Source organism: Dermacentor albipictus, chromosome 5 (assembly GCF_038994185.2).
Source record: "Dermacentor albipictus isolate Rhodes 1998 colony chromosome 5, USDA_Dalb.pri_finalv2, whole genome shotgun sequence".
In the NCBI taxonomy this organism is placed as follows: domain Eukaryota; kingdom Metazoa; phylum Arthropoda; class Arachnida; order Ixodida; family Ixodidae; genus Dermacentor; species Dermacentor albipictus.
In genome coordinates, this window is record NC_091825.1 from 93,841,035 (window position 1) to 93,855,884 (window position 14,850).

General features: G+C 46.8%; 1 protein-coding gene across 1 annotated transcript; it reads right to left on the minus strand.

Annotated features, from left to right (window-relative positions):
- Positions 1-6,508: 6,508 nt before the first annotated feature.
- Positions 6,509-13,277, minus strand: LOC135897087 (uncharacterized). Its single transcript, XM_065425669.1, has one exon. The coding sequence runs from the start codon at positions 12,709-12,711 to the stop codon at positions 11,062-11,064; it is 1,650 nt and encodes a 549-aa protein (XP_065281741.1). The 5' UTR covers positions 12,712-13,277; the 3' UTR covers positions 6,509-11,061.
- Between the last annotated feature and the right edge of the window lie 1,573 nt (positions 13,278-14,850).

Sequence of the window (14,850 nt, forward strand, 5' to 3'; positions counted from 1 at the left end):
ACATAAGCGACGTCGGGACAGGCATTGTCGTGGAACAAGATGACCCCATTCGTCAATTTCCCACGTTGTTCGTTCTTGATTGCGACACTGCCATTCTGGCGTTTCATAATATCGGAAACAATTGATAGCCTCTCAAGATTTAGAAAATTCTATCAGTAATGGACCCTGACGACCGAAAGAAAAGTCAACAACACCTTTCCAGCGGAAATGATGGCCTTTGCGTTCTTTGGGCGTGGTAAATTCGAATGTTTCCACTGTAAGCTTTGCCGTCGTGTTTCAGGCTCGTAGTAGTGGCACCAAGGTTCGTCCCCGATCACAATTGCAAACATGAAGTCGTCATCCTCATTGTGATACGCGATCACATGAGTCAAGGCAGCACGAAACTTCTCCGTCTTCTCACTATGGATCAAAATCTTGGGGATCCATTGCGCACCAAAGAGCCGATAACCGAGAAGCTCATGAATTAAGGCGTGAACCGAACCGTGACTGATGTTCAGATGGTCTGCCAGTTCATCGATGCTTATCCTCCGTTCTTGTTTCATCAGCTCATGAACCTTTGAAATTGTGTGGGGGGTGATTGCACGATGGTTTTGGCCCGGTCTTGGGATGTCTTTACAACGTCCTTTAAACCTTTTGCTCCAACGCTTCACAATGGTCAATGAAATGCCGTGTTCAACGTAAACGGCAGCCATACGGCGATTAATTTCTGTTTTGGAAACACCTTTAGCTGTCAAAAACTTCGCGACACCGAGCTATTCAACTTTTGAAGTGTCCATTATGTGACGCAACCATATTCAACCCAGTGTATGAGAGCATTAAACAACATTTATCTTCACACCTGCGTGTCACTTTTGTAAATGAGACATGCCGTTCTCCTACGCGCATGCCTCGCAGATAATGAACCGAACCATTATTGCGCGGTTAGGGTAGGCGCACATTCATTTGACTCGCCCTCGTACATTAGAAATGCAAAGATACAATGGGATATACAAATGTGAAAATACGGCTTGATAAAGCACAAAGAAGTGTCACTGGAAACGCAGTTCACTGCATGTATACACAAAACATCGCAACAAGATATTTAAGTATACGTATAAGTCTCCAATGAGTCTATGTATGTAAGAAAAAGTAACTGTATGTAATGCGTCAAACAAGGCAAAAAACATGTTGCACAATCATAGATTCACAGAATCCTAGATTCCGCCCCCATTCCATCCACTCCCCCCGATGTATTGCGCGCGACGGAAGGCGGCGCGCTTGCTCCCCGCTTTTCTCCTTTTCGCACACAAGACTGAGCCACCATCGTCGGCTCACCCATTCCACCTCCTCCCCCCCCCCTACGCTTTCACTCGCACATACAGCATGCAGCGCGTGGTCACGATTTTATCACCCTTGGACTTTATACGAAACATGAGGGCGACGGCGACGGCAGGAATGCGCCTGGACTGTCCATATAATTGCTTTCGCAATAATATAATAAGCGTATCCGGCAACTGAAACGTCCCGTCGCCCATTACTTTCCGCAAAAGAAGTATCAAAATCGAACTTTCACCATGCGACAATTCGCTGCGCCGCAACAATGTATTTTTTTTTTCTGTGGGGCGGAGGCACCGAAATGGGAAAAAAAATACGCATAGGGAAGTATGTTGGCCAGAATCGAATGCCTACATCGGGCACCTAATGGGGCTACAGAATAATTACCGAAGAAAACATGAGACGATTGGCCCACTCAGAACCATACGCATATTGCTCAGTATCCTACACCGGCGAAACAAGACTTTCCGGAAAGGTTCCGCTCAAGGAACGCTGTGCAATCCTTCGAGTCCCCACAGTGATGGCGGCGAGCGACCATTTTTTTTTTTCTCGTCTGCTAGCCAGAAAGCTTCCAAAACTCTGTGAGGTGAAAATCCCCTCGGCCAGAGCAAACCGAACGCCCACCGAAGTGCACCGCGCGGTAGTCGGGGCCATACGAGAAAAACATATGCGCTCTGGCTCGCTCTGGCAGTCCGCGGGTAGGGTAGCGAGAACAAAAAGAATTGAAGAGGCTCAATGTGTTCTCGGCGAATAAAAGTCAAAGTAGAAAAAATAAATAAGAACATAGTTACTTTGGCTGGCTTTAGTGTCTTGACATGGTTGTTCTGGCGTAGGTTAAAAAATTGTTGATATTTTTTTATGTGACATGACGGCACAAATGAACCACCCCAACACATCGTCTCATTGGACCTCGCTGCGTGCTTTGTCAACTCATCTGCTAGTGTGTTGATTTGGCTTGTCTCGTTGTATGTTCCGATGTAAGACTTTAGAAAAGTCAATGGACCTTTGGCGTCAAATGTTTATAACAACATTAAACCCACAAAGTTCCGCAATTGAAAATTTAAAGCACAACTTTGGAAATGTCAATGCACGTTTCACATCAAGAGCTTATGAGATTTATACCCATAAAGTTTCGCAATTGATATCCATGCGCTCCATATATTCCGTGGCCTCAGTGAGATGCCGCGGCGAGCCCGCTCACCATCAAAGCGCCCTTGAAACATTGTGCTCGGATGGGACTGCCTGGCGTTATGTGACTGCCGGTGTATGGGCGTTGCCACGAAATCCAGCCCGAGTTCGCAATCTTCGCGGTTAAATGTCTTTTCGAGCGTCAAAAAGACATTCTAGACAAAATCCAGAGTGATTTCCGGCGCCGGGGGTCGCTTTGGTCGGCGGTGCATGGACAGCACGAAAAAATTTCGGGGGGGGCTGAAGCCCCATAAGCCCCCCCCCTGGCTACGCCCCTGATAGATAGATAGATAGATAGATAGATAGATAGATAGATAGATAGATAGATAGATAGATAGATAGATAGATAGATAGATAGATAGATAGATAGATAGATAGATAGATAGATAGATAGATAGATAGATAGATAGATAGATAGATAGATAGATAGATAGATAGATAGATAGATAGATAGATAGATAGATAGATAGATAGATAGATAGATAGATAGATAGATAGATAGATAGATAGATAGATAGATAGATAGATAGATAGATAGATAGATCCCAAAAAGTGCGTGAAGTACCCTAAGAATGCTAATCGCATTGACTTTTGGACTATTACCCTGGCTTTCCAGGTGGGTGAAAGTGAACATTAGAATCCGCAGTGACACATCACAACACATATACGGAAGGAATTGGTGGCAGTCCTTACTTTTATGCACATGGGTAAAGCCTTTGGCTGCCAGCTGACGACCACCTTAGTGTCAAACCTTAGTGTCAACTGCGGAACAAGCAGCAAAGTATGTGACAGTGATGAAAAGAAACTTCGACAATAAACACTATAGCAAGCTACCTATAATTGAGCCTGGATAGTTAGTTCTCGTCAGGATAGGAATAAGTGAACACAAATGGTAATTCAGCGGCCCATGTGAAGACAGCAACTCACCAGGGTGCACTTAAGACAATCTATTACGAAGTACTTGGGAGACTGACCGAAGCAAGCCCCGTTGTAAACGTGGTATGATACCACCCCTGGAAGGCTGTAGGTAGGATCCCTAGAAGATCTAGAGTTCCGAGAAGATAGCGAGCGAAGGTAAACCGAATGAAGCAAGGATAAGGATGAAGAGGAGTTGTCGAATAAAAATGGAGGAACAGCTTATACAAGCTTCATGCAATTTCTTACGAGAATATTAATTTCAGCATACAGATTGATTTATTTATGTCGAAAACAAACAAGAACAGGATAATTTATGTTTAAAATGGTATACTCTAAGAAAAGTTTACACCCTTTGGAGTGCCCCATCTGCCACACAACAATAATCGTCATCAGCCTTGATGAGTTTCCTTTCTTCAACGCTGCGAGCCCGGTACTTTCCAGTAACGAACGGCACGCGCGTTATCAGCATGATAGCATTCCCCACAGGAAAGTAGCGGGCGTGGCGTTTTCAAGAAAGGAAACGCATTAGGGCAGATGACCATTTGTTGTGTAGCAGAAGGGGCACACCAAAGGGCGTAAACTTTTGTTAGAGTGTAAGGCACACGTGCCCGAAACACAGGTGCCAAATATTCTAAGGCTGTACCATAATACTCCAGAATCTGGAGGACAAGATGGATCTTGGAGGACTATATAGAAAGCTTACACAATGATTCTCTTGGACGAACATTAAGGCGGATATCGCTAACTACATTAAGACGACCCACGAATGTCAGATCTACAAAATGAAGTGCAGGCCATGAGGAAATTAAATGGTGATGCCTGTGTATTTTGATGCACGCTTCGAAGTACTGCACCTCGTTTTTGCGGAAATCAAGAAGGGTGAGGACGTAAGAAAAACTTGAGTATTTTTGGTTGCCATGCACGAATGCACCTTATATGTGGCGGCGAGGGCTGGTCGTGAAGATGCGAACTCTGTCACTTCCGTCCTGGCATGAAACGTGCTCAAAGATTTCAAGGTCATCGTGGCTGATAATGGACCCGCTTTCCGTAGTCTCAAGCTTCGATGGTGGGTAGAAGAAATAGGCATCAAACTTGGCATGGTGCTTTCCAGCACCTTACCTCTAGAAGCTAACTCCTTTGTACAAAGGGTGATTACACCTGAATTTTTTTCTTTATTTCTATTCAGACTTCAAAGGCGGGTGCAAATATGCCCTTGAGGCCGCCGCGTCTACAGCAGGACTATACAGCAGGACTAGGGAGCAGCTAGGACAAGTGCCTATGGCACAGCAGAAATAAAGGAAGACAGGGAACACTGTTCACTTAGTCGACCCGAAAACCCCATAGACATGTTATACACAGTTGCCAATGACCAAGTTGCCGTGCATACCAGACCTCTGTGCCAGACTCGCACACACAAGCGCGAAAATGGGGCTCATTTCAGGTACGTGAATGTGTTTGCGTCGTAGAGTGCGGTAGCCAGACTGTGATTATGAAGTTATATGAAGCAATTACTTTTGATGGCACATTAGCCCCACAAAGTCAAACGTATCATTCTTTACACAAATTATGATCCGCGTGAGAAACCTTATGCAAAGCCCGTATGTATGTATAATCCCCATTTGTAACCTTATTAATATGCAAATAAAGAACTCTTGAACTCTTGAACTCTTGAATAGCTAGCGTTTTTGATATCCTGGTGTGGGTCCTCAGTTGTGTCTATTCCAGGAAACCATGTACTAATTTATTAAGTGCTAAGCCTATCAAGTTCTACTCAACTGAAGTTTCCTTCCTTCGTTAGTACAAATGCACTCTTTATAGCCAGGTATGGAAAAAAAATAAGTTGTAGTTTTCCTTGACCTGGAAAAGATTTTGGGCTTTGTAGGGCTAAAGAATGTGTCATATGCCTCGCAGCACCTGGTACGCTGGTACAGCACTGCTGGAAATCCACTTACAGCACATCTAATTTCCGTGATGCTGTATGTAATTTCTAAGCACCACACTGGTCATCTCCGCCCCTGTTCATGACATCCCCACCTCTTTCCGACTGACCAAGAAAAATTTATTGACATTTCAGCGTACACAGAACGCTCGTGCGCTTGCAGCCTTTCTGCGTTGCTCGTCTCTTCGCGGTGCTTCGACTTCACGAATGCGAAGAAACTCGCTCCGGCAGCACCTATTTTTTGTCTTGCGTTCTTCCTTACGCTTTTCCAGTACGATAGTGACCAGTCGCTCTAGAATGCGACTTATGCCGTGCCAGAAAGCGCGGGTATGCCTTAACGCTAAGCTTAATGTGAGCTTGACTTCCGCGATTCAGCACCATACTCCCCCTTCCTCGTCTCTTATACACTCTTATACGGGATGTCCATGCAGCATAACTGCACAAGCACAAAACTGAAGTCTGTGGACTCTGTCCTCCACATAAAACGTGACTCGAGAACAATTCTGGAGCATGAAAATCTTGTAAACGTGGGAAAAGAATGGAATTCTAATCAATAAAAGACCACATTCTATACATAATTAAGCGGGTTCACTTGTTACCTGGGTAGGAGGGGGGGCGGGGGGGCGTCTGTTTATGTTTCTTATGGTTACAAAAAAGCGTAATTTTAATTTCTAAATTTCTAACGTCAGGCTCTCCAAGTGCTTTTTCATAGGCACGCGTAGTTGGTTAAATGAATTTTTTCCTGAATTAGTTTGTGCTTACTAAAGGACATGTTTGCGGCGACAAAACCGAATCACAGACAGAAACAAGAACAATACAGGTGTGCTTAAATGGCTTCTTGCATCAGTGTAGAGTTGTACCAGACCTGACAACATACGAATCGTTATTAATGGCAGCAACTTACAACTGCTCGACAAAATATTCCAATAAATGCAGACAAGCTGGCAAACAAGCAGTGCGTCTTACGTTACAAATATGCATGTACGTCTGTGTTAAACTCTGTTGTACACCACCAGGTAGCACAGATTTATTCAAGCCACTCATCATAATGGCTTTCTGTCTGTGCACCTAGCGTCATGAAAGGATGTCTACTAAACTTAACTGAATTTAAAAGACAGAGAATGATGAGGTCTTCACGTTTCCACAATCTTTTTGACCAGGAACTGTCCGTTTTATTTCGGCATAACAACAGAGCAGGACATTCTTGCACAAAAAAGGTCTTGCTCGGGCTGTACAAGTCGATGCATCGTCAACACAACAACGAAAAGCAGAATGAACAAGCCGTTCAAACTTCACACAACATTTCACCAAATTTTTCACGTGGGATAATGTTCAGTAGCGCAAGATTTTTGTCCGTCGTTTTCTATCCACAGCTCAAATATCACACGCATTTCGAGTTGCGAGAGCACTCATTCGCCTTTCTGAAGATTTCTTACCATCGTTTCCACATTTTTTGCTCGTGCAGTATTACCGATAAGAAACTTCATGATCGTCTTACGACGGCGTGCAAGCAACAAAAAAACACAGTTCCATCTGCTATGTTAAAAAAGAAAGGTAGACGACGGAAAGGACTCTGTGAAGACTTCGATGGTTCAACATCAAGGTACAAAAATGTGTGTCACATGTATATTTCTTTAATGTGTAATGACCATCCCTTCAAATTTACGCATATCTACCAGCGCTCCAAGCAATTCTTATAAAGGGCATATTAAAGCACGTCTGAACACAGAAAGGCTAGGATGGCACTTCTGGAACAGTTTCATGTTTTCCATGCAACTGCTTCATCTGAAGCTGTAATTTTCACAACAAAAAACTTATATTTAATGAAGGTTTACAAGTCAAATCACATGTTTACACGCACAATTGCATTGAAAGCTTTCCCAAACTTTTGGGAAAGATTTTCCAAAAATTTTGGGAAAGATTACCAATAAGAACAACAAATTTTGCCCTGTTGTCTGAGTCGCTCATTCAGGTTATTTTACAAAATTCACGATGACAACCGAATATAGCATTGCTCGATTTTTAATTACGTTTGTACTGTTTACGTTTCGTGTAACAAGCAAGAAATTAGCGATAACTGGTGCACCACAACAGCAGCTCTCTAATCATTTTCGATGAGTGTGAGAGATTTTTTACCCTCTAGAGGTAGAGGTAACGCAGCATATTAGAGGATCCTGCTGCGTTGAATACATGCCGAGATTGTTCCCAGCAGTTCAAAAGCAATTATAACTTTACTTCTTAACACACACCCATCCTCTTCCTTCATTTTAAACAGAGCTAAGACGGCTAAATTACGCAGTTCTGTAACGGTATACAATGTGCTAGCTCATTACGTGCTAGCGCAAGCATAACACCTAAAAAGATGCAATAAATGACAGTGCGTGCTTAAACCTACTGCCTTTCAAACAGACTTCCTCTCGCGGTATGTTTCGCATAATGACGAGTTGGAAACGGCTGCGCCTCTGTGGTTGGGCAAAAAAAAGCACAATTTCTTCGTCATAACTGCAGCAAACAACCACGGCTTGCCTGCGTATAGTGCTCAACGAAACACCTGCTTTAATTGATAAAGCGGCATGCATTTTCAATTTACGCCTTTTCGAATTGAATAGTGTGCCTAAGGTTAAAAAACTAGGCGCTCGGTAAGAAAGGATCACATAGTAGTCAGTAGGCTACGAAAGCATTCAGTCAAGAAAGCGTCCGCGTTTATTGCCTAATGATGCGCTGAAACTGGTCCGTAAAATTACAATCACCCGCATTACGAGATGCAGCCCTGAGCTTCTCGGTGCCATTCTGTCGAGGCCTGACAAAAATTCGTTACCCTTGAATGATTTCACCGCATTTTGTTACCCAGTTTGACAATGATGCAGTCGTTTAACTTTGGAAGTACGTATTGTTTCTGAGCAGCAGCAACTTCCGAACCGGGCCAAGTAACGCGTTTCGTAGCTATTTGAACAGCGTGAGGACATCAGAATTCAACACTGCAGCCGTAAATGTGAACACTAGCTTTAAGTACAAGTTGTATCCCGAGATAAATTTAGCTTTCCTATGTTCAAAGCACGGACATTTTAACATTCCATGGTCGGGATCACCCGTTGTAAAAACGCTTGCGCAGGCTCTTTCTGGCCTTAAGCCCGTAGAGCTGAAGGTTATTTTAGTGCGGAAACCGGAAGAAGCCTGGCAAAAGCTCTAGCTTTCTGGCCGACCTCGTAATCCTTATCTTCCAAGTTTTATGGTCGGCTCACGTATTTTGAACGGATCCGCGGTTTCGAACGTTGCACCCAAGAGCAAAATTAGAAATGTGAAAGAAAAAATATCTAATAAAAGTGCCCTTGACTTGGTGGGAAGGAGTGTGGAAACGCGTTCTGGAGTCACATATCTGTAAGCTTACGGATGTAAACGTCGTTAGAAGCAGGAAATTCGGAAAACATTTGAAAAGGACTCAAGAAAACAGAATATTGTCAGTCGCAGTAGCTTGTGCCGAGGTCAGCCGCACCATGACATGGGTGTGCGTCATGCTGTTCGTAATAACGGCTATAATGGTCGTCAGGAGCATAATAACAATTTAGGGTCCATATTCGCAAAGCTTTTAGTATGCTCCTGCACTTCATAAGTACCGGCGTTGGCCAATTATAACAGCACACGTACTGTTCTCGAGGGCACCCAGTCAATGACCGTTTTTTCGTGAGAAACTGATATTGTGGACCTGATTTGACGTTTCAGCACATTGCAGCTAGTCACAGCAAAGCTTAACAATTACAGCCTCCGTTTTTTGGTTAATAGTTCTGTCGCCTAGCTTGGCGTTCCCAACGTGCGGCAGCCGTAGATGCAACTGGCGACTGTGTGTGTGTGTATATATATATATATGTATGTGTGTATGTATGTGTGCGCCTCCTTCTGGTCTTAAGTCTGTTTTTGATGGTTCCTTTGTCGTTTCGAATAAGTAAGCTTGTCATGAAGTACATCGCTAATGCGGCGTTAAAATCGCGTTACGGAACACATGTCGTGTTCTTAGCTTTTCAAGTGTTCTTTAATATTCGCAAGGCGTGCTAACGTCGACAAGAAAGCATGGCATATTGTTAGAATTCCATAATTCCTGTAAACGAATAACCTTAAGTTGTTGAGAAAGTGTTGACGTTCGCGGTTTTAGGCTGGTTGGTTATAACACTTCTTAGCCACATGCACAGTTTTGGACCCACGGCAATGACGCACACCATCGAAAATAGATAGATAGCAATCTGGTTATCGAAATAAAACTAGAACATGCATCGATAGGCGTTAATACACTGCTAAAGTTCTACAATGACACATGTTGTAGAAAGCCTATTACTAACAGCCAACAAAATGGCTGCTTGTGTCACCCCCCTCTTTAGGCGCGCATGACGTCAGTTCAGTCGATCTTCTATACAACTTTCCAGTCCTCGTCTCAACTCATCCAGCTCCTCCTGATTCAGGCGTACGCATTCACCCGACTCTTCGTTGCCATCACTCCGAGAGCACTCTTACATCTAAGGGCATCTAAGAGTCAACTTGCTCTTCAATCAATATGCTGCATATTTCATCCTTCAAAACGAATCCTTCTCAATTAAGTGATAGTTGGGCCATTCCACCAATGACTAGTGATCGACCTTGATCAGATGAAATCGCAATCAATTTGTAAGCGATCACGTGAGCTTTGAGCGAAGCTCTCAATGCTAGCTCAGAATCACTGCGAAATCAGCCAGCGCGACTACAGTGGGACTGCAGAGGACAATTACATTCTAATTGTTTCCTGACGGAAACAAAATGTTAAGATTGTTCACGGTGTCTTTCGTTCCTATGCGTTCGATGCCAAAGAAAATAAAACGCGAGAGAAAGCAATTATGATCACCTTCAAACAATGGCTACGTTATCAATGACTGTTAGGTAGTTTAGCCTACACTTCCGAGCTTGAACAGTCAGTAATCGACGAACAGCCAATGCGCTTGAAGGTCCATCTAGTTCACAGCATTTGCTTGGTTCCCTGAATAACGCGTCAGGAAATGTGACCAGTCTGGTTTCAAGGAAGTGTCTTACTATTTTTCAGGGTTATTTCATGAATCACTAGCACATCCACACAGTATTAGAAAGTTGGTCAGTTGGCCAGACACACACGAACAAAACAGGCTGACGGATGTTACAATATAACAAAAGCTCAACGAAGTGTTCCTCAGTCTTCATCATTCGCACCGCCTTCAAGTGAACCAGAATTTTGTTCACGCACAAAAATTAAGCCACTGCATTAAAACACAGCGCATTGTGTTAAGCCTGTGGGCCCATTCGGAGCCGGGGAACAAGTCAGCAGAATCCGTCGGCAGTACCACAAGAAGGATCACCAGCGTTGACACTTAATCCCCAGGGCACCTTAAGGCTGGGAGGGGCAATCCACCAATCATGCGTATATCCATATCTGCACACCTCCGTGCGTTCAGCCGGGAACGGTGCCACTCTGTCAGGTAAAGTACGTCACACAAAAGCACAACAAGCGAAGAAAAAAACGCACACACTGAGGACACAGTGGCACTTCGCACACAAGCACCGAGCGGCTGCTTATCATGGCATCCATCCAGCAGTAGTGTAGCAGGATCTGCGTCGGTCGAGTGCGCAGTCCACGAATCTTCTACGAGGAATGGATGGAGAACGTGCCTTGATGTGGAACTCCAACAAAATTGTCCCACTTTATTTTTTTACCAAGCGTAGTTCTTGGACGAAGCCTTCTTTCTGGTAAAGTTTGTGTCCGGCGTTACTGGCCTGTGAGACGGGCCTCCGTAGCCACCATTGTCCCTTAAGTCCAAGTCGCCGACGAGCTGAGCGAGCTCCCTGTCCTTCTTGTCTATACCGGAAGGTCCAGGATCACCGTTGCCTTCGGGTCCGCCATTCAGAAAATGCAGGTTAGCCAAGCTGTTGGACCTCGATCGGTGTTCCTGCCGGATGGAGTAGGAAAAGGCGCGCTCGTTTAGGTGGCCTTTCCTGCGGTAGATGCCCGTGTTGAACGGAGAGTCGGTGTCCCCTCCCGCGGAGTCATCATGGTGGCCATTGCTGCGGCGGTGCTCCTTGCCGGACTTCGAGGAAGACGGGTGCTCGCCGTTTCCCCTGTGCTTGCTTCCGTGAGGCCGCGGTGCCGTGCTATAGTTCTGTATGAAGTACTGCTCGTGGGGATACATGCCCGGCTGGTATGAAGCGGTCGGGCTCATGGCTCGCACGGCAGGTATGTACGAGGGCTCCTCAGCGCTGTATAGCATGGGCCTCTCAGGAGGCCTGCGCATCCGCTCCGAGTGAATCATCATAGGAGGCGGTGGATGGTTGCCGCTGTAGCCCGATATAACGCTGTACCCGTTAAGGTGAGGAGGAGGTGGCATGGCCGGGAGCTGCTGCTGCTGCGGGGAGGAATTGGACGAGGACTTGGACTTGGATTTCTTCTTTGACTTCGAGCTCTCCTTATGACCGTTCATCTTGCTCGTGGCGGGAGGCGGAAGCGGTGGCAACGGTGGCGGCGGTGGTCGAGAGGGGATGGCGAGCTGCCGAGGCCGAGACGACTTGTTGGGCCCAGTGGCCGTTGACTGGACGCTCCTAAGTGTTCCACTGGTGTCCATGTAGACAAGCTCTCTGGGAGCCGGCCCCGTCCAGACTTTGTAGTTTCCCTCGTCGTCTTCCGTGTCGTCGTCAAGCAAGATGGAACCACCGTTTGCGTGCGGCACGCCGTTGCTGGTTGAAGGGTCGGCCTGCTGGTGACGCCATGCTTCGACCTTCTGCACGGTGTCCAGGCCGACTACAGACTGAGCTCGCCGTGGCGGCCCGTCTAGCACGTAAGGGTTCTCTTCCAACTGCTTGGCGTACGTACAGTCTGCGTACGCATGGAAGCAGCAACGTACGAGAGCGTTGGCCGCGGCCTCCTTCTTGCAGATGAACGCGTGGCACTCGAGCACCTTGATGCCCGTGGTCCTCCTCAATATGCATGCGAACAACGGTGGCTGCTGTGGTCCTGCGTGCCTCGCAAACGGACTGTCCAGTGGCAGGAACTTCTCCACGCGTTCGGAGCCGCTCGAACCCGGCACCACGACGTGGCGCACGGCTGCACAGTAATGCAGCGTTTCGATAGGGAAAAAACGCACGTGTTGACGCAGGGACTCATCGACGTTCTCCAGAAGGAGCCCGTTGCTCCAAACGCTGAGCCACGAGTCAATGCCTCGAGCCGAAACAGGCCCCTGGTCCGGGTAAAGCTCGCGCAGGGGCTCCTGGATGCCCTGAAGGCCGTCCTTAGTGATGTGAGGGACGGCCGAACCTAGGTATAGGACCCTGCAGCGACAGATAGGCGTTGTCGAAGCGTTGTGGGCCATCGTCGAAACACGATCCGTGCGCGTCGAACTTTCAAAACACCGCAACGCGCCTCGCGGCGCAAAGCGTCACGACGGCGGCGCACACACACCCTCACGGACGCCTCGATAATCCATGGAGGGCACTCGCCGACGAACCCTTGTTCCGGTCCAGCCTTGCACGGCGCAATCACGGCGAAGGTTCGCTTACGCGCTGTAATCCAAATAGAACGCAGACGGCACAGAAAACGATTATGAAGTGACACTCGGTGTTCACACACAGGTGCACTGGGTATCTCGCACTCGTTGACACAAGCCAACTAGAGCCCGACCGTCGGCGAACCTTCTGGGCTTCCTCGTCGGACGACGGCGTCGCGCGGCTGAGACACCTTCGTGACCGCTGCGTGGTACCGCTCGCGGCGGGGGAGCGCAGAACAGGGCAGGCGAGAGACCCCCCCAACCCCCTTGCCACCCCCCTTCCTCGCGTACGGAGCGCGTGTAACGCTCGTCGTCATTGGTTGAGAGGCATCCTTTGTGACTACGCGGTCCAATGAGGGAGAGCGTTACGGCGGCGCCGACCTGGCTTCCTGCTGTACACAACCGACGTCCATCTTGTAGCTGCTCAGGAATGCCGCCACAAAGAAATCAGAAACCGGTTTCGGCTTCGGGGTGCGAGGGATGAGCTCTCCCCCCCCTCCCCATTTCACCTCGCTCACCTGCCTCCGTCGAAACGACGAGAGGGGGAGGAGGTGGTTGCGGAACGCAGCGCTAGCTAGCTGATGGATAGCCTCTCCGCTATCTCTCTCTCCCCCCACCTTGTCGGAAGGTTCGTCTCTCACACCTGGGGCTGAGTTGCATTCGGGTCCTCTCGCTTTGCAACAGGAGGCACTGCCGCCGGCGCAAGAAGCCAACAAGCGGCGCCTCTTACCGCGTTCCCCGTACGCTCAGTCAGCACCATGAATGGCCCCGCGTCTTGTTTCTTCTTCACGCGCAGCTCTCTGCATTACTTCAAGGAAAGCTATTGAGGCAAAATGTCGGATGCTCCTACGTAGCCGCACAACCGTTGGCTGCTTAAGAAGGCGCTTTCCAGCAGGCTGTAGGCAAGGTCGAAGGAAGTTCGATGTTTTGTGAACCATGTAAGCCAAAAACAGGAACAATTTTTGTACACTAGATGTGGACAGTCCGCTCTGTACCGCTGGAAGCTGGCTCTTCGGTGCCATTGATCGTCCACAGTTACTTATGCAATGTTTCGTATTTGTGCCCAGAAGAATCTAGTTCTTATTCCGCATTTCTGTGCCTTCTAAAATTATTTTGTTTCCCGTTCCATGCAGGATCATATATCGGACTAAGTCACTTGTCGCTCCGTTTTGTGACCTAGCGCTTTCACACAATTGTAACTCATTTTCAAGTATGCTTATGTCACCACTTCAGTACACTGAATTCTTCTGCGCGAATATCAGCGTAAAGGGGCTTTTAAAGTAAAGGCTACGGATACATTGCCGAGCTCGTTCGCGCTGCAAGAGCCCGTAACATGCAGGATGCCCTTGAAACACCACTAAGCCATTATGAGATTGCTACATTTGCTGGTCAAACGCTCAACACTTCTGGAACTCATGTGGATGGGACCGAAACTGCCATACAGCATGCGGATGGTGACGCGCTGTGTTAAATGCTTTTCATTAAGCGGTTAAAGTACAGAGGCAACGTAACCGGACTCGAATGCATCCACTTTGATTGAGTTATCTGAATGTACTTCATTCGATGCTACAGTACTCCCTTGCCGTAGCTGTAAACCATAATTGACTTCAACGCTCTTTAAATCTGTTTATTAATGTCCCTGCACGGTGTTAACAAAGATCAATATTACACGTACAAGTCTTCAGAAAACTGGAACCGTAATTTACCACCTAAATATTTCAACCAAGACAACATGTATGAGTATGAATTCCGAATTTAGCAGAAATCGCGCCATCGTTCCAACTCCTTAAACTGTAATTCGTTTCTAATTGGCACGGAGTCTGCACTCGCACGAGAACGTGACAGTAGAAAAGCCAAACGTTGATCTGTGACATTATACTTTTCAAGTGCCATGTACGAATAGCACGAAGCCGCCCAAGCATATTGAAATCGATTCTGCCACTTTTATTTCTTAAGAAATGCTTC